Source organism: Motacilla alba, chromosome 2 (genome assembly GCF_015832195.1).
Source record: "Motacilla alba alba isolate MOTALB_02 chromosome 2, Motacilla_alba_V1.0_pri, whole genome shotgun sequence".
NCBI lineage: Eukaryota > Metazoa > Chordata > Aves > Passeriformes > Motacillidae > Motacilla > Motacilla alba.
This window is the reverse complement of record NC_052017.1, coordinates 45,624,402-45,650,650: the sequence shown is the minus strand read 5'-3', so window position 1 is coordinate 45,650,650 and position 26,249 is coordinate 45,624,402. Positions and strand designations below refer to the sequence as shown.

General features: G+C 36.7%; 1 protein-coding gene across 7 annotated transcripts; it reads left to right on the top strand.

Annotated features, from left to right (window-relative positions):
* Positions 1 to 27: 27 nt before the first annotated feature.
* On the top strand, positions 28 to 26,249 carry NT5C3A (5'-nucleotidase, cytosolic IIIA). Of its 7 annotated transcripts, none has more exons than XM_038164816.1 (11): positions 294 to 311; positions 13,621 to 13,727; positions 16,263 to 16,313; positions 20,569 to 20,667; positions 21,110 to 21,179; positions 21,876 to 21,922; positions 22,069 to 22,154; positions 22,393 to 22,482; positions 23,737 to 23,899; positions 24,234 to 24,434; positions 25,167 to 26,249. In XM_038164816.1, the coding sequence occupies exons 4-11, from the start codon at positions 20,569 to 20,571 to the stop codon at positions 25,266 to 25,268; spliced, it is 858 nt and encodes a 285-aa protein (XP_038020744.1). In that variant the 5' UTR covers positions 294 to 311; positions 13,621 to 13,727; positions 16,263 to 16,313; the 3' UTR covers positions 25,269 to 26,249. The 7 variants fall into 7 exon arrangements, with proteins under 7 accessions (XP_038020712.1, XP_038020763.1, XP_038020721.1 ...); XM_038164806.1 differs by lacking the exon at positions 294 to 311 and adding an exon at positions 13,188 to 13,226; XM_038164793.1 differs by lacking the exon at positions 16,263 to 16,313 and having other exon boundaries at positions 173 to 311.

Sequence of the window (26,249 nt, the reverse complement as noted above, 5' to 3'; positions counted from 1 at the left end):
TGTGGCGTGGTACGGCCGGCGAGGGGCCGGGACGGCGGGGCGCGTGCGGCGCCGTCGTTGCCGAGCCGGCGGTCGGTCAGGGGGGACCCGCCGGGATCCCGCTCCTTCGCCCACGCCGAAGGGCGCAGCCGCGCTTCCCCGCAGCGGCTCCCGGCGCCCCGGGAACCACTAGCATGGACAGGACCGCCGTGGCCAAGATGGGAGCGGTGGCGAGCGCCAGCGTGTGCGCGCTGGTGGGCGGGGTGGTGCTGGCGCAGTACATCTTCACCATGAAGAAGAAGACGGGTAAGAAGACCAAGATCATCGAGATGGTACGTGGTAAGAGGCCGAGAGTCCCTCGGCCCCCGGACGCACGCCCTTCTCCTTGTCCTTCTTCTCCTGCGGCCGGCGGCTCCCCAGGGCCGCCCCCGCCGAGCCAGGCGGATATCCCCAGGGGATATCTGGAGGGGCAGAGCGGGGACCTTGAGCTCAGTTTGGGATTTCTGTAAGGACAGGCGCTGGAGGCAGGAGCAGCTGTTCCTTCCACCTCAGCGTGACCCACTAGCACGGAAAAGGTGCGTGTGGAAAGGGTCTGCGCCGCCCTGCCCCATCCGTATGTACCTGTGGGATACCTTACGTACCCGTGGGTCTTGGTGGTAATTTACCTGCTCGCAATTGCTTTAAAAGAAAAATGGACACGCGCACACACGTGTTCAACCATCTGTTGAAACTGGGAAGCGCAGTCTGTTCATGGTTACTATAAAAGGAAGATGGAGCTCGCTCTCTCTAGCTGCCCTTGATAAACTTGTTGTTTAGGAAATTGTTTAAATATCTGCTTATAAATGACTGGGTCGTAAACGATCTTAGTTTGGACAACGTGCTGATTATGTGGAAGTCCCTCAAATTTTGTGATTTGGACACCGCCATACCGAAGAACTGAATTGAAATCGTCAAGGCACCTGATGTTAGCTAATGGGTGTTTTGTGATCTCCCCTGCTGAATTTTACTGAAAGCGCTGATGAATTTTTATAATTACATGTGGAAACAGATTTTAGTAAGAACTAGGATTCTGTATGTAAATTGCGAGCTGCCTAATTGCTCACCTGGCCACGCATTGCCATACTTGCCAGTGGAATTCATGCAGGGCAGTTTGTGATAACGTGGGTCCAAAGAAGAATTCTACTTTGAGTTTTTGGTAATTGTAGAGGCATCACTTACTGTTGAAAAAAATACTGTTTCTAGTCATCAGTCATGTCACCTGGCAATTTGGAGGGGAATGACTTGGTTTTTAGTTTCTCCAAGCACAGTTCCAACAACTTATGGGAAAGCAGAAAGTTTGGATTGCCACTTTAGCTAGCAAACATCCTTAGTTCTAAAGATGCAAGTTTTCTTTCTTACGTAGTGTTTTCAGTGGACACATGTATTCAGGCTGTGCAATTTCCTTGAAATAAGTGAAACAGTTGTGTAAACTTCGTACCTAGGCATTGAGTATGGGCAAAAATGTGTACATGTGTTTTATTTGAATGTGCTGCATTCTGAAGAACTTTCTTTTATCCACCAATGCAGATTTGATTCAATGTTTGTCATTTACAAGACACTGTATCAGTTCTATTTTGTGACAAGGGAGACCTTTCTTTGAGCTGTGGAGGAGAAGATGCTTTTTCCAGTCTGTAACATAGTGTAATTTACAATGGTGGTAAGAAACAATACTGCCTTATTGAAGTGTATTTTCTTTCAGTACCAGGCTGGTCTTCTGTGTCAGATTAAAATTATGGGCTCGTTCTTGTATTTTCAGCAGATTTTGTGGTTCAAATTTTCTTTGAGGAACATTACACTGTAGTTTTATATCCACATTGGACTCAGAATTACCTTGATCTATAACTTTTATCAAAAGCAGTAGGGAGCAGGCCTATTTACTTCTTAGTTATGTGAATAAAATATTATTTCTTTATCAACAACTACAGCAATTTTTTTCTTAGTAAAAATGAAGTTAAATGAATATAAAACCCAAGTGTAAGTAAAAAAATACAGCTTTAAGTGCTAAAAAGACAGGAACTTTCACTAATCAAATAGAACATCTATAAGAGAAGTTAATATCAAGGATTATTACACCAAGAAGAAATGTTGGGAAGAAAAGTGGAAAGGATTCTCAAGCACTGTGGGAAAGGGTAACCATCTTTCCTTGCTGAATAATGAAATCAAGTAATTCTTAAATATCTAGCTCACATTTCAGTAGATGAATTCCTTAAGCACACCAATTAGCCTGATAGAGAAATTTAAGCTTAATGGAGACATCTTAAAATTGCTTCATCTTATTTGATAAAAAAGGCTTAAATTTATAATTAACGTGTTAATATTGTGTCCTCATCCACAGTGCGTAGTTTGCAAACAGGGAGTTTCCCTTAGGCACTCATGAATGTAGACAGAGTTACTTCAGCTCCACTTCTGAAGGAGGCATTAATAGTAATGGTCACATGAAGTTTCACTCTGTGGGGTAAGAAACAGCCATCTCTCCAAGCCTTCTGCTATTACTTGCACAGCTATGTTGCCAATTCTGTGAAACTGTATAAGTGTTTACACAGTCAGGTGAAAGCAGAAGTTAGCGACAAGGTTGCTTACTGTAATTTAAAGGGATGGTTAGCAATTAATTAGATTTTCAGAGTAACTTTTTAGAAAATGTTTCCCAGGTATTTTGAAGGAGATTAAACCTTATAGTAATGCTCAGTCTTTTAGATTTTTCAAGCAACAGACAAGTTTGCAATTAAGTTGTGTATTCCTACACAGCAAATAGTTGTATTGCCAATAGACTTCAATTTTTGATTACTTTTTGCTGAGCTTTTGATCAGCTCAGCAGAAAACAGGTGTTCACAAACTAGAGTGAAAAACATTGCCTAAATATTTCAGAAACATTCACTGGTAAGCAGTAGCCCAAATTAATTAAAATGTGGACTTAACATAAGAAAAAACTTCTTAGAGGAGTAACAGTATATTTTGTTGTCTGTTTCATAAATAAAGTTGATAAAATCTTGGGGTTTTTTTTCAGCAGCCTGTTCCTCATTCTTTGGTTTTGGAATTTTTAATTTTTTTTTTTTCTCTTAGAATAAGAAAAATAATAGAGCTTGTTGAAAACAGAATAGGAGACTACCTTAAACTGAGACTTCCTCTCTCAGGTTTGTTTTCCAGAAAACTGGGCAAATGTGTAGTTACATGTGTCCATTTCTCCAATCTGCCCTTGAAGTGAGAGGTGTACCTACATGAAAAAGAGACTTTGTATCAATGTTCAGCAAGGACAAATTAAACTCAACTTTAAAGCAGAGTCTCAGTTTACAGGAAACATTTCACCCACTCAACTGTCTCTGGGCAGTGCACTTTTTATTGTGTTGAAAGGAAGAAATGCATGGATTTTTGCTGTAGTAGTGTTTTTACCTGGAGGGAGTAGTGTTTACCTGGAGGGAAATAAGGAAATCAATAAGAAGCAAGGTAACTGCTGTCTATCTACTTGCCTAAGAAATAAAGGAACATATGCTGTGAGTATAACTGTTAGAGGTGTTGGGGGGTGTATTTTTTAATTATTATAGTTTTCTTTTACCTGGCAGTCTCTGGTGAGACTGTTCTTCTTTCGTAGGGCATAAGAGCATTTGTGCCACAGATGAAGATGCAACTGGCAGCAATCACACGCCACTTCTTTATTCTTGTCTTGTTGCTGGCAACTAGTTGTTATAGTAACTGTGACGTTACTCTGGCAGGTTGACCTTCCAGTAGAGTAAAAAGCAGAGGAGTATATAATGTGTAGCATGCATATTCAGGAATCCAAGTGGCTGGTATTTGCAACTCCTTCATATGAGCTTATACCTATACAGAGCTGAAGAAGGGTTTGAGTCTGAGTAAACTGGAATCAAAAGGGGAATGGAAGGAAGATGGACTCCCTCTAATGAAGCCTTTGCAGGACACTGTCAGTGTCTGGATGTGCTCAAGAGCCATGGAGTGATATGATCTGTTTGGGAATAAGGAATTCAAAAAGAATGGTGCTGTGACGTATTATATTAGCTAAGTAGTGAAAAGTGAAAGAACTCCTGAGACCTAATACCACTGCTACCTATTGACATGTGCTGAGAGCCCTTACATTACTAGAGTATTAGAGTAATTTTTAGATTACTGTTAACATTTTAAAACCAAGTTAAATTTGACATGAGTACTGGAGATGCTATATAACAATTCCTATAAACTTTGGGTTTTGTTTAGACTGTATTCCTCAATAGAAAAATCAACTGGCAGTGGTAGACACCAATTACTAAAACAAGGTTGTTTTGCCCACACGCTGTTTGCAGAGATAATCATAATAAATGCCACCTAGATAATGCTTGATACCAGGCTGCCTAATGTCAGCCACTGTGCATCATGTAAGTCACCTAACATGTGGCTTGAAAAGCAAGTTTTCACAGGGCTGGAAAAACCCTAATTACAATGCATGTTGATACATCTTGGATACTAGTAACAGGTTTCATTCTCACTGTAAAATAATTCAGTTGGAAATTTAGGAAATTTGTATCCCAGGAGAATAAACATTGACTGAATTCCATTGTTTTCTCCTCTCATTGCCAAAATTATGTACATACTAATATTTTACTTCATTTAGTATAGTAAGGTGATCCTACAATGCAGCTATGTGTTTCAGAAGTAGGTTTTAATTTTCTGAAATTGCTGCCACCTGTGTTGGGTATTTTTTAATTCAGTGATTTGAAACCTACATTCTTACAAGGGATGGGTATGGGAAGATTAAATCTATAATTCTGCATTAGTTTCTTTATAACTCATTTATGCAAGTTATAATAGTTATCAAAAACACACTGATGATCTGTACCTGAAAGCTGAGTTCCAAGTAGTCAGTGTAGACATGTCAAGATAGATACATAGATTGTGGGTTTAGGCTCAGAAAAGCTTTTTTGCTGCTTTATGTTTTGTATAAAGTCTTTCTCCAAGACAGAAAAGCAATCTTTCAATTACTCATTCTGCTCTGAAAAATATTTACCTTTTAATAAATGCTTGCTATGTGTTAAGTCATATTTTAAGTGATTTTTCTCCTGTTTGTGATAACTCGTTTTTACCAGTTGACCTATAATGGCATCTGTTCTATTAAACTCTTTTTACAGCTTAAAACCAATAGCAAATACTGCAAGTCTTCAATGTGTTTACCTTAACTGTCAAACAATATAAGCAGTAATAAGGGATTTTTTAGTTTTTAGCCTGAATACGCATATCATTGCAAATCTGTTCATATTATGAATTAAAGTTGCAGAGCATTCCAGTCATACCATTCAGTCTTGAGTTAACAAGAACTACCAGCCCTTATAGAAAGTATCTAAACTGATAAATATAAGCATTTTAGAGACCCAGAGTATGGATCCATGCATTTATAAGTAGGAGAATACTAGCAGTGAATTCAACAGCAATGTGCCTGTAAATGTAAAAACCTCACAATTTGTTTAAGTCTGGACTGGAAACTTGCAAAATGCCTAAACTTTTGAAGTTCTTTCTTTAAAAGAAACCAAACAAACAAACAAAAATCACACAAAAAAAAAACCTCAGCCGCCTTTTGCCTTTTATTTTCACTGGCATGAATTATATCATACATGCAAAATACATATTCTTTTCTGTGTTTCCAAAATTCATATTCTATTCTTTTGGCTAGTTCAAGCCATCAGCCACCACTCTTCCCTCCATGTGTGCATCCACAAGTGTATTTTGTGCAAGTGAGCTACAGTGTACTCTTCACCTCCTGCAAAGGGTTATTACTGGAGAGAGCTTAAGGAGAAATACTAGAAGAGAAGCAGACTAAGCTTTTCTTGCCGTGGTTCGGTGCGCTTGTGGGACAGTCGCAGATTGTCACGGCGGAAGGTCGGGGGTTGAGCTGCAGCGCACGGCTCGGGGCAGCAGGTGGCGCTGGCACGAGCCGTGCCTGAGGCGGTGGCAAGGAAGGAGCCCGTCCCTTCGGGGAACCCCGGCCCTCAGCGGCGGCTGCTCCCGGCCCCTGCCCCGCTGCGGTCAGACGCGCTCAGCTGCACCGCTCCTGCTGCACCGGGCCCACAGCAGAGCCGCGTCTCTGCTGCCTGCCAGGTGCTCAGCGCCGAAATCAGGCCAAGCACAGCTGAGAGGCAGGAACACCTCACAGCTATTCTTCCCGGCTTCATTTCCTAACCACTGCGCAGGGATAGAAGGCCATATGAGACTGGGCAAGATACTCGTTTATATTATCATGGAGGGTGTGTAAAATAAAAGCTAGGCCTTCTTGCAGTCACAGCACTGTGTAGCAGTCAATCTGCAGCACCTGCTTCTTCCTGGGGCTCAGTCTTCATACAGCTCTTATCTTGACCAGTTGCTGGATGTCATTCTCTTTCTCCCATCCAAAAGTCATCAATCACCAGGGGTCAGCTGCTGTAAAACATCAGAGAACTTATGACTGCAATATGCAACATTTTAGTTCAATGGCTATCATGCAGGAGCTTGATGGGTAACGTGCCATTAAATCGGAATCTGTGGCTGTTTTGTTAGTCAACTTTTTTATAGGTTATTTATGGGGAGCTTTTGATGGTTCAAGAAAAAAAAATCAGTGTCCATTAAAAATCCATAGAATTTTTTAAATTTGCCTAATCTGGAGTGCTTTGCATAAATCAAAAAAAAAAAAAAAAAAGAGAAGGCATTTTTCAGTACAAGTGGACATATGTTTGAGATTGCAGCACACAGGTCAAAGAAGTCACCACGTTAAATACTAAAAGTAACTATAATATTTTCATTCACTAATACCTCAAAATAATAGAGAATTGCATTGACTTTCCCCAGAAGATAATTACTAAACTAATTTTAAGCAACATTTTTCTAAATTATAGCAATAATACCTATTGCTGGAAGGAAATGTGGCTCCTACTTTTCTGTATCTCAATATTTTTAAAAATAATTTATTTATTTTATTTTATTTTGAAAGGGCTGGGGTAAAGCCCAGACTTGGACAATTAAGTGTCTGAATACAGACTTTCAGACTTCCTGAGCTGGGTTTGCCGCTAAGAAAATTCCTGTTCAAATGTGCTTGTTCTTACTTGTTTCCCACTCATTAACTGCCATTTCCTTCCTGCACTCCTTTATAAAGATTTGTTTGTCAGCTCTGCAGATTGGATCACTGAAATAATCCAAATTTATTTGTGGTTTAGTTTTTTTACCTAGTAGTTGTTTTGTTCCACCTTAATCTGAATGAATACCACTGAAATGTTCCATTAATCTTGTTCCCTTAAAGCTTTCCCTCTTTGTCAGAAACTTACTAGTTATCAGACCAGAAATGTGATTTTTTCACTCAGTAGCTATTACCGCAACACTTAGTGTATCTGCCTCTGCAGTGAGTATCACTGATGGGTAAGCCTCACTCTGGTCTGCACATTCCCATGGAAAAATTGTACATGAAACTGAAGGGTAGGAATTAGCACAAAGCAGTAGCACTATCAGTACTTTAGCAGTAGTAGAGTTTGAAGAATAGTAGTGGTAGTATTGGTTTTGAACACTTACAGACGGCAAGTACACAGAGATACAAGAAATATGGCATCCTAGTGCATCTTTGAATGGATCCAGCAGTGAGAAACACCCATAAAACAAGGAGATGTGGAGTCAAAACAATCCTTCGTGCCTCAAGTCATGATGCTTCTGCCTGTTACCTTTAAAAGGAGTGTTTGGTAGTTGTATTTCATCTTTTGGTTTAATGCAATTTTTTCTCAAGAACTTTAAAAAGGAGTTTGTAATCAAAGAGAACCTAACAGTTAAAAACTTCATTAGTATCAATGTTTAATTTAATTGGAATATTATATTAGCACTTAATTCTTCTATGTAGTGTCTGGTAATGTATTGTAGATTAAACTTTGTCCTGCTGACTTTGCTTTCAAACTGAGTCCCACAACTCCACTATTCAAGGGTCAGAGTTTATTTGATCTAGATACAGCATTCTTAGGCTTTGTGAAAAAAAAATCTAAGCTGATTTTTTTTTTTCTTAAAAGCAGATAAGAGAAGAAGAGAATCAGCAGCAACTGCTTCAGTCCAAGCCTTGGCCTTAATGCAAATTCCATTCTAGATAGTGTTACATGGGAAGCTTCTAGGGAAACTGGCAATTGTTTAAGTTCTTTCCATGTAGATATATACAGGATCTTTAATTACAGAGGGTATACATGTGAATGTACAGTTTGGGGGGAAAATAGTATGGCTCATCAAAATGACCTTATTATGCAAGGCGAGCTTTTGCATACCTGATAGCTAGTTAAGAATTAATAATTTGTAAATGTACCACAGTATATTTGCATACTGCCAGTTATTAGAATTCTACATTGCTTGCCTAGGAATTTTGAAAAAGGATTATTTGTACCAGCAGCCTCACCTGTAAGCATTCTTTAAGAAAGCATTAGATTCTGTATAATGGATCTTTCAGACAGGCAGACTCCAACATACTCCTTAGCAGTATTAAAGAAAAATGAGAGTACCACTCAAATAAAAAAATTCTTATTTTTCAAAAATGAATTTTCTGTATCTCTGTTCTCAGAAGAACTGGCAAGAAAAAGGAAGGATGGAGTTAAAACTAGGGCCTTTTCCAGTTCTAGTTTATTCCGTGTAAGGTAGAGAAACCAGAACTGGTTTTGCTCCAAGTTTGTAATGGATTTATAAAGATTTTATCCAGAAAGCTCTGGTAAGAATAGTGAAATGTATGTATGAAGGCCAAGAAAAAAGCGTCCCATTTTCTTCTGCCAAGCAATGAAAGGGTGTTACAACCTTGAGTTCTTTCAGTCCTGGTGCTTTAGAATGCTTTAGAAACTATTTTTAAAATTTAGGTGTAATGTGATAAATTGTATTGATCTGAACTTGCTTACATTTAGAATTATTTTTTTTTTACAAGGGCAGGAGAGAAGCAATGAAGATTAAAAAACCCTATCAGTTTAAATTTGGCTAGGTAGTTGTGGTATTTCCAAGATACTCATTAGAAATGTCTGAAGATCTCTTAATCATTTCCAGATACTCACTGATAACTAAATAACTAAATTTCTTTTAGCCTGCCAGTTAGAGAGGTTAAATCTCTCCACAGCGAGGGAATGGCAGCTAAGCACAAAGATTAAGTGAGTCCCCTAATATACAATCAGAGAAAAAAATGCCTATCCTGAGCTGTATTCATTCATCCCAGAATTGCTCTGTATGTTTTGTACCTCCTGTATTCTCCTAGACTAAATTCTTGTCCAAATTCATAATTGACAGGATCACATTAAATACTGGAAATGTAGACCCTAGTTATTATTAGTTCTTCATTTTCTTGTAAGATCCAACATGTCAGTTGATCTATCACCAACAGAAATCTCTTCTTTTAGAATGATTTTGTAAGCACAAGAAGAAGCTGCGTAAGGGACATATCTTTTATTCTATCATCAGAGAAATGTATTAAACAGAAGAAGAAATGCTCAAGGAGTTGTTTTAGTGTGTGTTGACATTAAGTTTTGTGTTCAGTACAGCCATAAATGATCAGACTATTAGATGATCACCAGTTTTCCCATGAACTGTAAAGAAAGCTGGATCTCTGATCAGATCAAGACAATCTCTAATAAAAAAGTTGTTGAGTATGTCTTGTGATACCATTCAGGTTAAGAGCCTCACCTTCTTAGCATGTGCCATCTCTGGATTTATCACAATTTGTTGAATTCAGTCTTTAATATGTTCTTACCACTTTTTTACAACGTGCTGTTCAAGCTCTTTCTTTTTAGAATTGCTTACGCTCCTCACAAATGATCTCTATGACAGACGCACACTTTCATATACAAATCATAGTTCTTTGCATCATACCAACTGTAAATATGGCTGGCATGGGTTTTTACACCAAACCTGTACTGCAAAGATAAGTGGTATCCAAAATTCCTGCAAGCAACCTTCTAAACTTTTATGTACCCCAGCTTCATCAAACCAACCATTGATTTTATTTCCTTGTAATTGTCACAGATATAAAAAGCTATTCCTGGAACCATTATGCTGCTCATTAACTTGGTTCACTAGGGCATGAATAATAACCATGTTTGAGTACAGTAGGGTTGTATTGGTTCCTTTCTTCTGCTTGGTTTTGGTACTTGAGTACCAAGGTTCAGGTACCTTTCCCTGTCTCATGAGGTTATATCAAGTAGACTGTTTTGGAAAATACGTACTAAGTAAACTTATTACAGAAGCAAAATTAGGCAACAAATACAGTTCTTTAATGTTTAAAATTGATCCCTACAATAAAGCAAGATATTGCTCAAGTAAAGTCAAGCAACATACTAAATATGTGGGGATATATTCAAAAGTTGTTCAGTTGTGGTAGGGTCACTAAACAGGAATAAAAGCTAGTAAGCTCATGAAAAGACACTAGCTAATGTTTACACTGCAGATTCAATTACCTTACACAGGATTCAATCACCTCTAATTTTTGTAGGAAATATTCTAAAAAGCTATGACCTCTTTCTTCATCTTTGAAAGTTTATGTCAGTTTAGTTGAAGTATTCCATTTATTAGTTAAAGAAAAAGCTCAGCTCACTTGCTTAGGAAATATACCTGTGCTAATTCTTTCCACAAACGGATGCAACTTAAGTCACGGGTATGGAAGGACTGGTAGAACCAGCTTTTCTTTGCTTTAGACTAAAACTTGCAGTGCTTCACATTCAAGAGCATCCTCTACAAATCAAGTTCACCTTACACACGAGCATATAAAGTTGAACCTTTTCCCAGTCTTATATAAATTATAAATCATCTAGTGTTTTCAGTGTTGTTCTTTTTTTCCTCTCTCTCTTTTTCTGCCTAGAATATTCTGTAATCAAGATACGGCCCTCAGCCAAAGAGAAAATGTTAAAATAGAATCTATCCGTTGAAATAACTACACCTCTTCAGTTTATGGTTCTTAAAATATATTGAAATGACCTTCCATATTTCAAGAGTAGAAATGTCATGCTGGAGTTTATTTCTCTCTCTGTAAAAAAATCAGTGTTAATTTTAACTCCTCTCTTACCAGACATTAAACACTGTAAACAAAATGCTCAACAGACTCAAATCAGCAGTAATAGAATGTGGTTAGTAGGAGCTGTGGTAATTAAAGTGTTGTACACAAAGATTTCTTGGAGTTGCAAAGACAGTCGTGTTTCGTAGACAAGAAGTTTCATGTATGGCATTTTCCTTAGAGTGAAAGTACACTGTTGATAAAGATAGACTAGATGTTTTTCTAAGAAGTAGGTGTTGGCTGTATTAATGTTTACAGAAATTTTGCTCACGCCATTTTCTAGGGCTTTCACTAAAACTGTAATCATTCATTTAGAATGCTTTCCAATTAGTCTGTTTTACCAAAACAGTCTGTAAGAGTTGGACTTAATTTCTGTAACTCTTTTTAACTTAAAAAAAATTAATAAAAATTTTTTTCAAAAAAAAATCTTGTTTTTTTTTCCCCAGCTTTCTGAAAGGGAAACTAGCTTTCTTTAGATTCTTGACAGCTCAAAGGCAGGTTCTTCGCAAACTGAATGTATCAAGTGAGGTCTTACCTGAACTACATGATTCATCTAGCAATTGTATTTTACTTCATTGTTTGTAACTTTTTTTTAACATGGATATCTAGCAGGGACATAAGCTCCAGCTTTTTGTTGTGCAAATAATTTGTATTTATTCAAGACATTGCACTATACATATGTTTCCCAAACATTATTATAAAAATATTAATGAAAAACATGCTGCCTATATTAAAATACTATGAAGGGTATAATTCTCTGAATGTTATCTGTTACAACAGTGTACAAATGCTATAACAAGTAGTTTAGTGGCAGCTTTGAATCCTGGCAATACCAATGCCAGGTAAGTTCAATTTACTGTAGACAGTCTTTGCAGGGATTATGTTATATTTTGAACATATCTTCCAAACTCTTTCACTGTTTCAGGATACAGCAGACTTTAACATGTACATTTCAGGGGATCTTGGTCAATTCTAAGAGGATAAGTGTTGATTAAAGTTGCTTGTTTTGTATTAGCTCAAGTATTCACTTCAGTTGTTTTGCCGGCTCAAAACAGAAAACACCTCTGAAAACAAAGTGAAAGTGCACATGTAGGTCAGATACACTGAGGAATCCTGAGAGACCTCATAGTAGCCTACAGCTGGAATGCAGACACAAAACATAGGGATCTACTGTATTATTCAGAAAATCTGTTGGGTTTTTTTTTTTAGCGTAGAAAGTATACCGTCCTTCAAAGGATATTTTCATAACTAGTGAATTTCTAGAGTCCTGCTATTGTTGGGAGTAACCTGCCCTTGCTACAGCTCTGACAATTACACTGGTCACATTAGTGGCCATGTATGAATTGGCCTGATGTTGGTGGTTAGTCCTGGCATCCTGAAACAGGGATCATAAACCTGAGGTTGAGCATGAGTTATGGGGTAGCAATAGAGAAGCTTGCACTGCTGCTATAGCAATAGTCAGCATTGCGTGACACAAGCATTTACACAACTTCAAAATGTAAAATACAATTAGACAATAGTTCCTTCATCTCCTTCACTCTAAAAAACATTTCTTTTTAATCCATCTTCTGTCACCTAGTTATGGTCTTTGATCAGGCAGCATGCCCAATGACAGACTTCTAAAACTATGTGGAGTTGCCTTGTCTCTCAAAAATCCTGACAAACTAGACTGCTTGATTTCCTGTTTCAGTATCACACAGATAATTACAGCCAAAACAAAGATTCATTAATTCATCTGCTCCTTCTACACGAATAAATGTGTGCTACCTAGTAAACATTAATGAAACCATATCAATGAAGCTCTAAGAAATTTGTGGCGCTGTGCAACAAGAAATCCTAAAATACTTGGAAAGATTTTGTAAAAGGGCTAAAAAGTAACAAAGTATTAAACTTCTGCTTTGAACAACAACTGCCTTGCTCTGTTAGAGCAGCCCAAATTTGCCTGCTGCATCCATGAAAGCTGTTCATTCAGTGAAGGTCAAAGGTTTTGTTGTTGGTGAACCAGCTGATGATCTGTAAGCCCGTCGGGCTGTACTGCTGAGCATAACAAACTGCTGTGCATTGCTGACGTGCGTCACAGGACCCTGGGGTTTTGCACGGGGATTAGTCAGGCTGTATTTGGAAACGCCCTCAACTGCACCCTGTGCTGCTATATTAGTGTGTCTCAAGCAAGAGGAATTTTCTTTTGCTTCTGCAGCTGCTCCTGCAAAACCCTCTGGTAAGTGTGCGCAGCTTCTGTCAGCAGTATTGACTGTCTTCTTGCCTGTGTTTTTAAGCCAAGGTTATGAGCTGAGGGCTTACTTACAGTTGTTAATTTTGACTGTGAAAAAACCTAAAAAAATGTATTTTTAAATTAAAAATTTGATAGCATAGAATGAGCAACAGCATCAAAAGAATAAATGTACTTAGTGGTTTTCTTTGAATAGGTTAACTCAGCTTAAATGTTCCTCTACTTTTAACTATGTATCAGACTATTCTTAAGTCTTGGTATTTTCACAGTGATGTCACTCTGTACCATGCATGTTGGCTTTTATTTTATACAGCAGGAATAGAAAGATCACATAATATAGCAGACCAATTCTTAAAAGGATTTGGTTGGTTTTTGTTGGCAGCCTGCATGCAAGCCCTGCATCTCTGGACTCTGCTTGCCACCTATGCTGTTGCAGTAGGACAAAATCAAGGACAGAAGAATCAGGAGTGCCCTAAGCTCAACGCACAGGTACTCTCCTTTAAAAACACAAGAGGAAATGCTGTTGTCATGTTTTCTGTGAAAGCACTCTCTCCAGATTTTATAAGTGTTTTTTTTTCCCAAATTCAGTATCAGAATCCAGCACATTAAGTATAAAAATACGTAAATAAATAAACACAATAAACCAGGAAAAATTATTTTTAGTGTGCATCCTATTCCATGTCTTAAAATAGCTTAAGCAGTGAACCCATTTTCTGTTGTTTCATATAACCTGTGCTGGCTGTCTAGTTTTACAGCATGTTATCAAGAAACTGTGAAGATACTTAGTGTTCTGTTGTTTCATTCCCATAATAACTACTTTTTAACTAAGTAGTCCTAAGGCTATTTCTTGGCAGAACTACTAAAATAGTAATTTGGTAATTACTAGTTACTAAGGATTTCTTACCATATTTGAGCTTGCATCATCTGAATATAACATGTATTATGGTTTTGGGAATTATAAACTAGTGAGTCTCTGTCCTGAGCTCAGATAATGCTAGAAGAGTGCACAATAACTAGTGAAGTTCTCCTGACTACCTGCACATAGTGGAGTGATTGATGTGATTACACTCATGTCCAACACCTTTTGATGTTCCTGTCTAAAATAAAAGCCTACTAACAGCTGGAACAGCTAAGAGGGACCTCTGCTGCATTCATGGGCCAGAATTCAAATTGTCTGAATTACAGGCAGTCTTCTTTATACATGAGCATAAACATATGGAGGAAAAGATCCCCACAGTGTCATTCTGTGGATTTTGTTATGGCTCCCCCACTTCTTGCAACTCAAATGTTGCAAGCAGCAGAAACTTCATGGAGAAGCTTGCATGCTTTCAGAAGTTTTTTGTAAGCTTTGTTTTCTAGAGCAAGTCATGTTCTGTAATAGTATAAAAAAAAAAAGATTGGAAAATAACATGTAAATTAAGGAATGTATTTTATTTCTTTATATTTTTACCAAACTGTTACTTTCTTCCACCAAGAACACCAAAACCAGTTTTCTGTAGCTTCTGGGTATCAAATTTCGCAGCTATCACTGCTGCCATGCCCTGCCTTTTTTGGTACATGTCCATAAGTGAATATATGTGATAGCTAGTCTAAGACCTTGAAACTGGGCATCTGCAGTTCCCAAAATAAATGTCATTTAGTCTTGGTTTATACTCCTGTACCTGGAAGCTGTACATTAGAATAAAATTTACAAATCATTTTCCCCTATTCAATTTATCACTTTGATTTCCATTTGCCTTGCTCAGAAATAACATGGATAGCTCTCTCTCCCTGCCAGCCCACCCTTGTGTGTTCTCTCTATCAAAAGAGAACAGGTTTGAAACCTAGTTTAATCTACGGCAGCTTTACCAACAAAGTAGGAAAATAGAAATTGTGTCATACTTGAAATTCACATCCTGGTAATAGCATTACAGCTAGATCTTTATTTAGATCTTATTTATTACCCTGTCCCTTTTATGACATTGTGGTAATCTGAAATTTTGAGGAATATTTTTAATACATTTACAAGTGTGAGAACAGTTCTTACTGTGATTCAGAATTACTGACATCTAACAAAGTACTCCGTCAATCATTGAGATTTATAAAGAAGTTCTCTTAAAATTTTGTCCACCTATAATCCAGGGTGTTTTCTTAGCAATGATTTGGTTTTTGGAAGGCTTCCATACTAGATGAGTCTTTATAAAATAAGAAAACTTGGTATTTGCCAAGTAGTGTAGGCTTACAACGTATCAGTATAAAAATACTCTGCACCGGTTTTTTATGTCCTTCATCAAAGCATTACTTAGCAGACTTATGATGACAACCTCCTACAGTTTGAGTCAGTACTAGTAATATTTCAGGCTCTGTGTCTAGAGTTGGTTGTGAAATGAGCCATATCTCTATGTAGTTAAGATAGCAAGTAATTCATCAACTCATCCTTCCCTACTTAAAATTACTGACAGTGAACACAAAAGGTCACTCAGTTGTCCTTTATATGGAGTTTTTTATTTGATATTTTTTTAATTTTTGTGTTAATCATCAGGACTTGTTTTACTGGGTAGGGGGAGGAAAGTAACTGCTGTACCTCCAACACTCAGTAGATTGAAAAATTCAGTATAATCCTAGCTCCAGAACATGACATTACTCCTTGTGGACACAATCAGTTTTTGATTTCCTGAGATACCTAATTGGAAATGTCTACAATGGCAGCTGTAAATTCACTTAGATCTCTAAAATTAATGACAGGTCTTATCACCAGCTCCTGTTTTATAATCAAATTGACACAGCATGCACTTAGATACACACTGCTTCACATATTAAGAAGACAACTTATGTACTAAGCAGCATCTGGATACATAAAAGCAGTTCTTTTGCACTTCTATTATCCAGTTGTATATAAGAAACTTTATTTCAAAACTAGAATTCAATATGGCAAATACTTCTCTTTATTTAACCCAGCTACACAGATGCATGTCTCATGTACTAAAGAGATTTGTAATTTTCAGAACTATCCTTGTGGTAAATGACCCATTCTGTGGTTTGTAGGACTGGGGGATTTCCAAACCTGCGTGAATCCATTACTGTTCATTCCTCAAGGTATGACCATAACATTCTTAGCTACAAAATAATTTCCTACATCCTTATTCCAGTTACCTGCTATCACAAACAAGCAGATAATTATTTTCTTTTTCATAAATTCAACTAAGCTTAACCTTTAAAATAACCTTTTTCAGTTTTGTTCTTCCTTCTCTCAAAGGCTCCTAAAAAATGTCAGAGACTAGAAACTAAAATGTATTTGTGGCCAGTGTATATGCCAACCACAAATTGCCTTTGGGAGTTGTCATACATATGTTTTAAGACACACCAGCCTCTGAGCTATTCAGTAGCATATGGATGCTCTTGGTAAGAAAGCAAAGCTCTTCTCACACTTTTATAATTTGACAGAATAAATAGAGGCACTTAAGTGTTTTAACATGATGTACTTTCAGATGTCACAATGAATTTTGAATTCCTTTTCCTGTGCTTATGTAGTTTTAGTTCTGTATGTAGAAGCTTCTGGTTCTGAAAAGCTTTCTTGACTTGGTTAAGTGCTGTGGAGATTTTTGGTTGGCTGCTTCTCTATCTGTGCTCATCCCAGTCAACTGGTGACTTAGAATTTTGGGAGGGTTATGTGCACACTGAGTTGACTGCTAGAATTTTCTTAAACAATAAATAGAAACACTAATTTTATCAAATTGACTGAACTTTTCACCCTTTGCTCTTTCATCTGTCTTATCAGTTCTTTCCGACTAGAATCTGCTTTTCTCTTTCAACTGTGAAGAACGGCAAATATGCAACAACAAAACAACAGTTAAACTGGGCAGAAGTGTAAAACACTGGAGGAGACAGTTTGCCAGAAAATTGGTGGCTGCAGTTTCAGTTTCATTTACCCAGTCCTTAGGCAGTTTCATTTCTTCTATAAGAACTTCTACTGTAATTATGATAAAGAAAAAATAAAAGAACTACAACTTAATGTTCAGTTGCAAATATTAATACAAGGAACTAGTGATAGGAAAAGTGGCTATTTTGTCTAACCATATTTGTCTGAGGCTTTATCAGATGTCACACCTGTAAAGTAGACTTGTTTTTGCCTCTGAGAGGGCCTGTGAGACTGAAAATGTCTGGGTTATACTTGCTGCAGAAGACTTTCTCCCACCCCTAAATTAAAATACTCTTCAACCAATTTGTGTGCAAAAATGAAAAGTCTGTTAGAAATAAATTAATCATATGAACTGATCTTGAGTATGAGTTTACAACATCAAAGCAGGAAGCTTTCATCATACTTAAAATCTTAAGCAATTTCTTGTTTAACATGATATACTAAAGTGTTTACCAAGGTTTTTCCTCAGGTTGTTTCAGAAACTTACGAAAGGGTTGAAATGAAACAGTACCAAACAATCCCATTTTCCTCATCCAGTCCCTTCCTCTGATCTCTCCATCTACCCCAACATCTGTTTAAATTAATTATATTAGGAAATCTGTTGCTTAGTATCTAAGTAAGCCAAATAATGCTTGAACTACTTCTTTAAAAAGTATGCATTTAGATTTCACTGTTTAATTTTTGCATTCTAAATCTAAAAATACATATGTAATTTGCTGAAATTTAAAGGAATTAGATTAATCAATTTACAAAACAAAAATTACCAAGTCAAAGTGCTTTGTGCTTCATTATAAAGAATATTGTATATGCAGAAAAAAGTGGAAAGCTTACTTTTGTTTACCAGCACCATATAACATACAAAAGAAATACGATAAAGCACCTTTAAAGAGTTACAGATTATTAATATTTTGTTTTGTGAAGCTAGATGTGCTGCTAATTGTGAATAAAGAAATGCTTTGTAAAGGTATATCTCAAAAGATTAGTGAATTCTTTAATGGATATTTTTCAGGAATTCTATTTCTTGTCAACACTCATTAGCTTTCTCCATAACTCCCAGCCTGGGAAGTCAGTCCTGATGTACTTTTTTGTGGCTTTGCTGTGCTGAAAGAAGTAGTAGCAAGGCACTGCAACAACACAAGGAACTCAGGGATATTGGCTTAGGAGATTCCACTTTTACAAAAAATGTCTTTGCCAAAGGATCGGAAAGGAAAACCTTCATTCTTCCAATCGATGTGAAATTAATGGAGTTTGTTTCTTTATGAGTTTAAAGCAAAGTAGTAGTGGATAGCCTGTTCAGGACAGAATTTTTGACAAGATACTGTAGTATAGGTGAAACTTTTTTGAATGGGTAGAAAAACTTGGAAATTTATCAGAAACTCATTATTAGAGTTCTAGAAGGATTTCTGGTTTTGGTTTTCAGCAATGTCTTTGAGGATATCAGCCAGAAAGTGGCTGTAAGCACAGTGGTGGATTTAGAATTATTTGTTTTACTGAAAGATAGGAGCACTGACATGGAAGAAAAGATACAATCCAGAATGATTAAATGTAAAATTCAACACTTTGCACAAATACCTCTTTCTTTGTAGGAGTCATTTTGAAGAATATTTGGTCATTACCAACTGGATTTGAGTCATTCTCACCATATTACTGCTAACACAGGGCATGTATTTTAATGTACATGCAAAGATGCTACCTGTAGACACGGGCCAAAGGGGCCCTTCAGCCAAGGCCATGTCAGAGCAGAGCAGACAAGTTTTACCCACAGTCACGGATGCTGTGTTGGAAAATAATGTAGTTCAAGTGGGTGGGCCAAGACAACATCAAGAATTATCAGAGATTTAGTAAACTGTGTTCTGCAAAAGAAGATTGAAGAAAACTGGGGTTTTACATTCAGGCAGAAGGGGAAAATTATTCAGTAAGCGTCTGAGAAAAAGAACACTTTTCTACAAGTTGAATGTCTTGAAATTACAGTAAGGAAGATTAGACATTAAGCAAACTTTTCTAACATACAGGTAGTTGAGGAATGTGAGGAATATGTGAGTGGGGGTTTTGAACAAAGAGCTAGATGAGCCTCTGCTCATCTGATAAGGATGTAGCTGCAATGTTTTGCTCGCACCTGAGAACAGAGTGGACTAGAACTGATATTTCAAGGTATGTTTGGATCCTTCTTGTGTCTGACACACAAGTGTCTTTTCCCTTACAAAAACATATGTTTGCATACCTTAAAATGGCACCTGTTTCTTATGTGATAACCTAATTGCAATTGGACTGCAAGTTGGCTGTTACTAATGAAGAAAAGACTTATTAGCATCAAGAGCTGGAAGAAACAGTTCTGCATGGCTTACTGACAATCAGTGATACGAGAACTCTGGGTCCAGAAATGTCCTGAAATAGAATCTCCCACCCACCTTTTTTTTTTTTTTTTTTAATTAGCTCATTGCAGCACTAAATACATGCTAGCTATAAGAAAAGGAAGGTTGAAGGATCAGAATGTTAAAAATGTAATTCCTAACACTTCATCATCTCTGAAGTTTTATAAACAGAAAATTAAGCTTACTACTCATAAATGCCCATTTAGACAGATTGCAAATGTCCAATGTCTTTTTTTTATAATGGGTCCATACATGATTATAAAGGAAGTAAATACATACTACATTGGGAAATTCCTGTAAATAAATAGTTCTTCTACCGTTCTGCAAGTTTGAAGATAAGCTCTTGGAGTAAACAAAGGCTTGGGGAATTGTTTGGGGAAGAATGGGGTTTTGTGGGTTTCAGGGTTTTTTTTCCTTATTTTACACCAAATTCTTTATTTATCATAACATTCAAGAAATATACTTCATCCAAAAGGAATGTATAGTGTGATATCGTGTTATTTCAAAAGTGTGCAGTGAAATAGGTAATGGTAGCTATTGATGGACTGGCTAGGAAGGAGGGATTACTGCACAGCCTTGTTGTATTGAAGTACTCAGTTAACACTCATTCAGAATTCTCAAGGAAACAACATATGTCTTCTTTATCTCTGTTGATACTTTAAGGGCATTTTAATTGCAAAGAGAGTTAGTTTTAAGATTTACCATTTGTTAGTGACATATCTGAATCACAAGATGACCTCATATGTCCTATTCCTACATATCTCCCTTTTTTCCTACAAATATAATGACCTTTTCTGAGTGCCAACTTATTGAATAAAGTGATATTAGGAAAGGCAATGAAAACAGATGTTGTAAGCAAAAAGAACAGTATGCAGTCATTGATTAATACATCCAGAGTATTTTCTGCTTCTTCTTACTCTTGTCTTTCTGTCCTGACCGTGTCTTGATGTCACATGAAACTGTTTGTAGATGCAGAGCTTCCAACCTGACGGACAGCAGCTATTGCCAAGGAGGTTTTCCTCTGCAAGTGTATTTATGTCTTTGTTCTTGCTTTTCATAGATGCCAGAATTTCAGAAGAAGACTGTCCATATTAAGGACCCAGCAAGAGTAGAGGAGATTATTTGTGGCCTCATCAAAGGTGGAGCTGCCAAACTTCAGGTAAAGGGGCAAAGAGTTTAGAATAAAAGCAACTGTGGGATTGCTACTCTATGCCAAAAAATTTAAGCATATCTATATATATGTAATAGAATTCAACCTTCAAGAAATCTCCAAAATTTAGACATGTTAACTCTTTTAATAGTCCTTGTTGATTCAACTGTAATTCAGCCAGACACTAGTTAAGTAAACAACATAAGCATAGAAGCTTAGTAATTTCAGAAAATATTCTCAGCAAAGAAATGAGAAAACAGTTTTGTTAGAAAAAACATTACTCTTCTGGGATATGCTAGCTTCCATGACAATGGCTCAATAGAATAGGGAGGCTTCTGTGACACACATGCTACTCAGCTGCAGCTATTGTTGATCATTCAGAATTTCTAGCCATTCTTTATTTTGTTCCTCCATGTTGTAAGACAGTTTTGCTTTTTCTTTCCTTAAATAGATTATTACAGATTTTGATATGACATTAAGTAGATTTTCCTACAATGGAAAAAGATGTCCAACTTGTCATAGTGAGTACTTTTTTTTTTTTAATACAGATTAATTTGTTTGCTCCTTTTAGTTTTTCCTATATTTTAATTTTCTATTCAATTTATTTCCGAATGAGATTTTATATTGACTTGTTACCTAATCTGTACATTCTACTGACAAAGTATTCTAGTGACTGTGTTTTTTATATGTGTATATATATAATAACCAAAATCTGTGTGAATTAAATCAGATAAGCTGCCATTCACAATTAAAATATTATTTTGAACTCTCAGATGTTAGTGGCTAAATATGGCATGGTTGACTTGTTTTTCAAGAACCCATCATAGTCCTTATACCTACAAGAAACAGATTGTAAACTCATTAGAATTCTTGGCAATTTTATCCTTATGCTGAAGTCTTTTGGAACAAACAAGGAGAAGTGGGAACTCTAATAAAACATATAGGATGCCTCAAGATGATTTCAAAAACAATTAAATCTCAAGAAACAGATACAAAAGCTTGTAAGTGACCTTGTAAATCAGAGATGAAGGGAAGGGCATCTTTATACTTATGAAGAAAAATGTGGGGTTTTTTGCTGGTTGCTGGTAAGAAAAGTTCTGAGGAAGCATATTGGTATGTCACCAGACATTGTCATCTCTGCTATTAACAGTGTTGTAGAGCGAAGTAAAAGAAATGTATAATCTTGTTTAACTGTCTTTTTTTCACCCCTTTCCCAGACATCATTGATAACTCTAAGATAATCACAGACGAGTGTCGGAAAAAGGTAAATAAAAAACCTACAGGCATTTGTTTTGTTGTACAGACATTTGTCATTATTCCCTGACAAGAGTGTTATTTTGATTACTTAGACCAAACACCAATGTATTTTATGAAATACATTAAACATCTGATGGGTTTTTTTCCCTTCAGTTATTGCAGCTGAAAGAAACTTACTATGCCATTGAAATTGATCCAGCTCTCACCATTGAAGAGAAATACCCATATATGGTAGAATGGTAAGAGACACCTCCTATTTTCAGATTGTATTAATATTAGATTTAGTAATTTTTTTTAATGCAACTTAATAGCAGTATTTAGTTTTTAGCTATCACATTAACTGAATTAATCTCTTAAAATTTTGTACAACTGGGTTTTTTTTGCTCTTAACCTGAATAAGCAAGAATCAACCATACCAGATGCTTTTTTTTCATCATGAAATTTAACATTCAACCCATTTTTTTCTTTATGTTCTAGGTACCATAAATCTCACTCACTACTCATTGAACAAGGATTACAGAAGGACAAGTTTCCAGAAATTGTAAGGGAATCTGATGTTATGCTGAAGTAAGTTCCTTTTGATTTGAATTATATCAATCTGTTTCAGACCATTTTCTGTAGATTTTTCCTGAGTGTTGGGGGGAGGAAAAAAAAAAGAAAAGGGACATTAAAACACCCACACATTTTCATGAGAATGTGACACCTTAACCTTGGACCACATTGATCTCTCCATGCTCCCACTTAATTGGTGTGTTGTATTAAAATGTAGACAATAATGTCACTTCATAAAGCAGAGATCTGGAACTTTTTTTAGTCCCTTCTCTACAACCTTAATTTCTGTAGACTTTCATCCTCTTTAAATTGCACTGGTGATCCATTTGTTTTAAGAGCAATGTGAAGTGTAACTTAATTCCTTTGAGAAACACTTGAGGAACATGTTTCATATGTTGTATTAAATATTGCTCTTCCTCTATGGCTGAAGGCAAGTCTAAAAGACAAGAAAACATCCTAAGACATTCTAACATCCTTGTTCAGAATGTGCTGTGGCTTCCATTTCTTTGAAAGCCCTCTAAAACTGTCTGTAAATTTTGGAATACTGAAACAGGATGTTAGAACTTAAATTGTGGAAATATTTGTTTATGACATTCACTGAATCCTTATTTTTTGTACAACAGACAAGCACCTAGTCTCTGCCTGTTTGAAAGCCTAAGTCCATGTTGATTGAATCTGCGTCCACAAGTTAAAATTCTTTCCAGAATTTTCACAATAATTTTTTAAAATGTAAAATTCTACCAATCTATGTCTGTATGGAAAAAGCATACACAGATAATATTATCTTGTTTCTGGAATGCTATACATGGGGTACTGAATACTAAAAAACTTTCAGGACAGAGCAACAATAAATGTTTAAGATTTGAAAACAAAATTTGTTTTATAGTAATGACCCTATAGAAAATCACGAGGAAGATTGAAAAGAGATGTACAGCCTGATAGTAGCTAAAGTGAGCTCTGATTGCTTGTTCTGGAGTACTTAGGGAGAGGGAAGTGTTTTTAAATCTTTAAAACATGTTTAGATGTTTTGGGGGCAGAAATTATACAGACCAAGACTAAACAGCTTGATGCAGAAGTTTCTTGCAAACATGCCTTGTCTTAGGTTGATGGTTCTTGCTGACCTGAAAAGGTGAAGTAAAAGAAATGCAGTAAAGAGCTCAGGAAATATTAATTCTTTTCCAAAGATGATGTGATTGTCTCCTAAAAACTGAGACTTTTCTTGGCTTTCTTTATTTGAGATGTGATTTGTATTTTCATTCTGTGTTGCAGAGAAGGGTATGAGAACTTCTTTGATAAGCTCAGTGAACATAATATTCCTGTGTTCATATTTTCTGCTGGGATTGGTGACATTCTTGAGGAAGTAATCCACCAGGCTGGGGTCTACCATTCTAATGTCAAAGTGGTTTCCAATTTCATGGATTTTGATGAAAATGTACGTATGAGATAAGACATTCTTATCAAACATGTTTGATAAATACCACACTGTTTGTGGTATTTAGTATCTATTTATACACACCACAAGATAGATACATATAAATATATATAGAGATAGGTACACACACTCTTCCAGGCAGGGAGAATCACTGTCTGCCTGCTCTTAACTGTGCTGTCACAGCCGTGACATTACTATAAACTAATTTATCTTGTTCATCGTCACAGATTATGTAGTTCAATCTTGGCTCAACAGTAACATCACCTCCTTCATTCTAGATGCTGTCCTGCCTGATTGGTACCAGAAATAACTTCAGTGTTGTTTTTTCCAATAGGGAATATTAAAAGGATTTAAAGGAGAATTGATTCATGTTTACAACAAACATGATGGTGCCTTGAAGAACACAGAGTACTTCAAACAGCTAAAAGACAACAGCAATATCATACTGCTGGGTGATTCTCAAGGAGACTTGAGTATGGCAGATGGAGTAGCAAATGTTGAGCACATCCTTAAGATTGGCTATCTCAATGATAAAGTAAGTAGCCTTACATAACCTTGGAAGCTTTGAATGAAACACTGGGAGTTAGAAACAGGTTTGTTATAATGTGGTTCAGCTATCAAATCAAGTATTTAACCTATTTGAGTTGACATTTCAAATATTTTTCATGGATTTTTTTCCTAACCCATAAGCTCAGAGCCACAAATATATATTGCCTTGGTTTTTGTACAGAACTACTTCCAAATAGGAGTTTCATAGAGAACTAAAATTCAGAGGCTATAAAAATTAATTTTCTTAAATTCCTGTCACTCCTCCTCCTTTCAGTACTGAATTGATATTTGAGAAAAATTATAATCTCACAAATAACAAATCCAGACAGTTTCTCCTATTTTCTTTTTACTTCTTGGGGTTTTTAAATGACACTCAACTGATTATTTGCTAGGTTATAATGAATATCCATTTGCATTGACAAGAGAGAAAACTTCATTTTTATATTTCTCTTTGCCCTTCCAGAAGTAGTTCTTCTTTCAGTATCTCTGTGTGAGATCCTGGAATAAACATGAGGTATTATATCCTGGAATGCACTTTAGGTCAGGCCACTCCTACTCTGTCCTCCTGTGGAATTCACTTGTAGGAGTGCTACATTATGTGCATGGCTCATTCCCAGAATTTGGTGGAAAGATTGGGCAATATTTTAATGACAAAAACTCTTTCAATAATTAATTCTACAACTAAGGCTGTCTTTCTCTTTATCCCTTCTGCAATTAGGTAGATGAGCTTTTGGAAAAATACATGGACTCTTATGATATTGTCTTGGTGAAAGATGAATCCCTGGAAGTTGCCAACTCCATTCTACAGAAAATCCTGTAAATTGCAGTCTCAAGTCACTCCATTCCTTCCAGGAGGCAACTGGACAGAAGAGCACACATGTGCTATCTTAGATGTGTTTATTATTCATTTACGGAACTGTTTGATTTAATTTAAAACTTTTATCTTCATTTTGGTATTATGGAATATATATCGTATCAATTATCAACCACAAGCTCCTTTTACTGCTCTTACACTGTTCTTTATTGTCTCACACTCCTGTTATAACGAGATCTAAATTGGATTTATAGATGTGATAAACTGCTGCTGATGGGATACTGTGGTTCACTGTCCTTTTTAATCAGGCATTTCAAAACAGCATTTAGAAAACGTGGCTATTTTGTAAAATTGAAGGTGTAAATGCTCTGTAAAGAGAGTGTGCATTTGTTGCCTTTTCAAAGGCATTTCATTCTCAGCTGTACTTTGAAGGATCTTACTCACATGCTACATAATTTCACACAGGTTTTTCAGACATATATTTTTCATCAGTAAAAATGCTTTTATTCACCCAAGTCAGGCAAAGTGTTTCTTCTTCATTCTCTATCTATACTGTTTCTTTATCCTCTGTGAAATGGGAAGAATGTTTTACTGTGTCTGAGATAAATTTTCTCATCTTTGTAACAACAGATTGTTTCACAAGCTGATAGTCCACAGCCTGCCTGCAAGGAGCAGGGGCATCCTGAACTAGACCAGGCTGCTCAGAGCCCCATCCAACCTGACCTTGGATGTTTCCAGGGATGGGGCAACCTGTGCCAGTTTCATCACCCTCACCACAAAAAAATCTTCTGAAGGTTTTTCCCCTGTACTAAGCACCTTACAGCACCTCTCAGCATTGTGTACAGAGTACAGCTTTATACAGCCACAATTTCAGAAGCTTGCTCAGATATGTTGCAGGATGAGTTAAAGATGATGGTGTGACCCTGCTCCTGTGAGGTCTGGGCTGTACTAAATCTATTCATTAATAAAAGAGAGCAAATCACGCAA

What these genes read in the sequence shown, in the direction of transcription:
- NT5C3A (XM_038164784.1), top strand. Translation starts at nt 174, where the DNA reads ATGGACAGGACCGCCGTGGCCAAGATGGGAGCGGTGGCGAGCGCCAGC. An exon ending in AGACCAAGATCATCGAGATG is followed by an intron (nt 312 to 20,568) that starts GTACGTGGTAAG and finishes TGCTTTTCATAG; the next exon opens with ATGCCAGAATTTCAGAAGAA. An exon ending in TTGGCTATCTCAATGATAAA is followed by an intron (nt 24,435 to 25,166) that starts GTAAGTAGCCTT and finishes TTCTGCAATTAG; the next exon opens with GTAGATGAGCTTTTGGAAAA.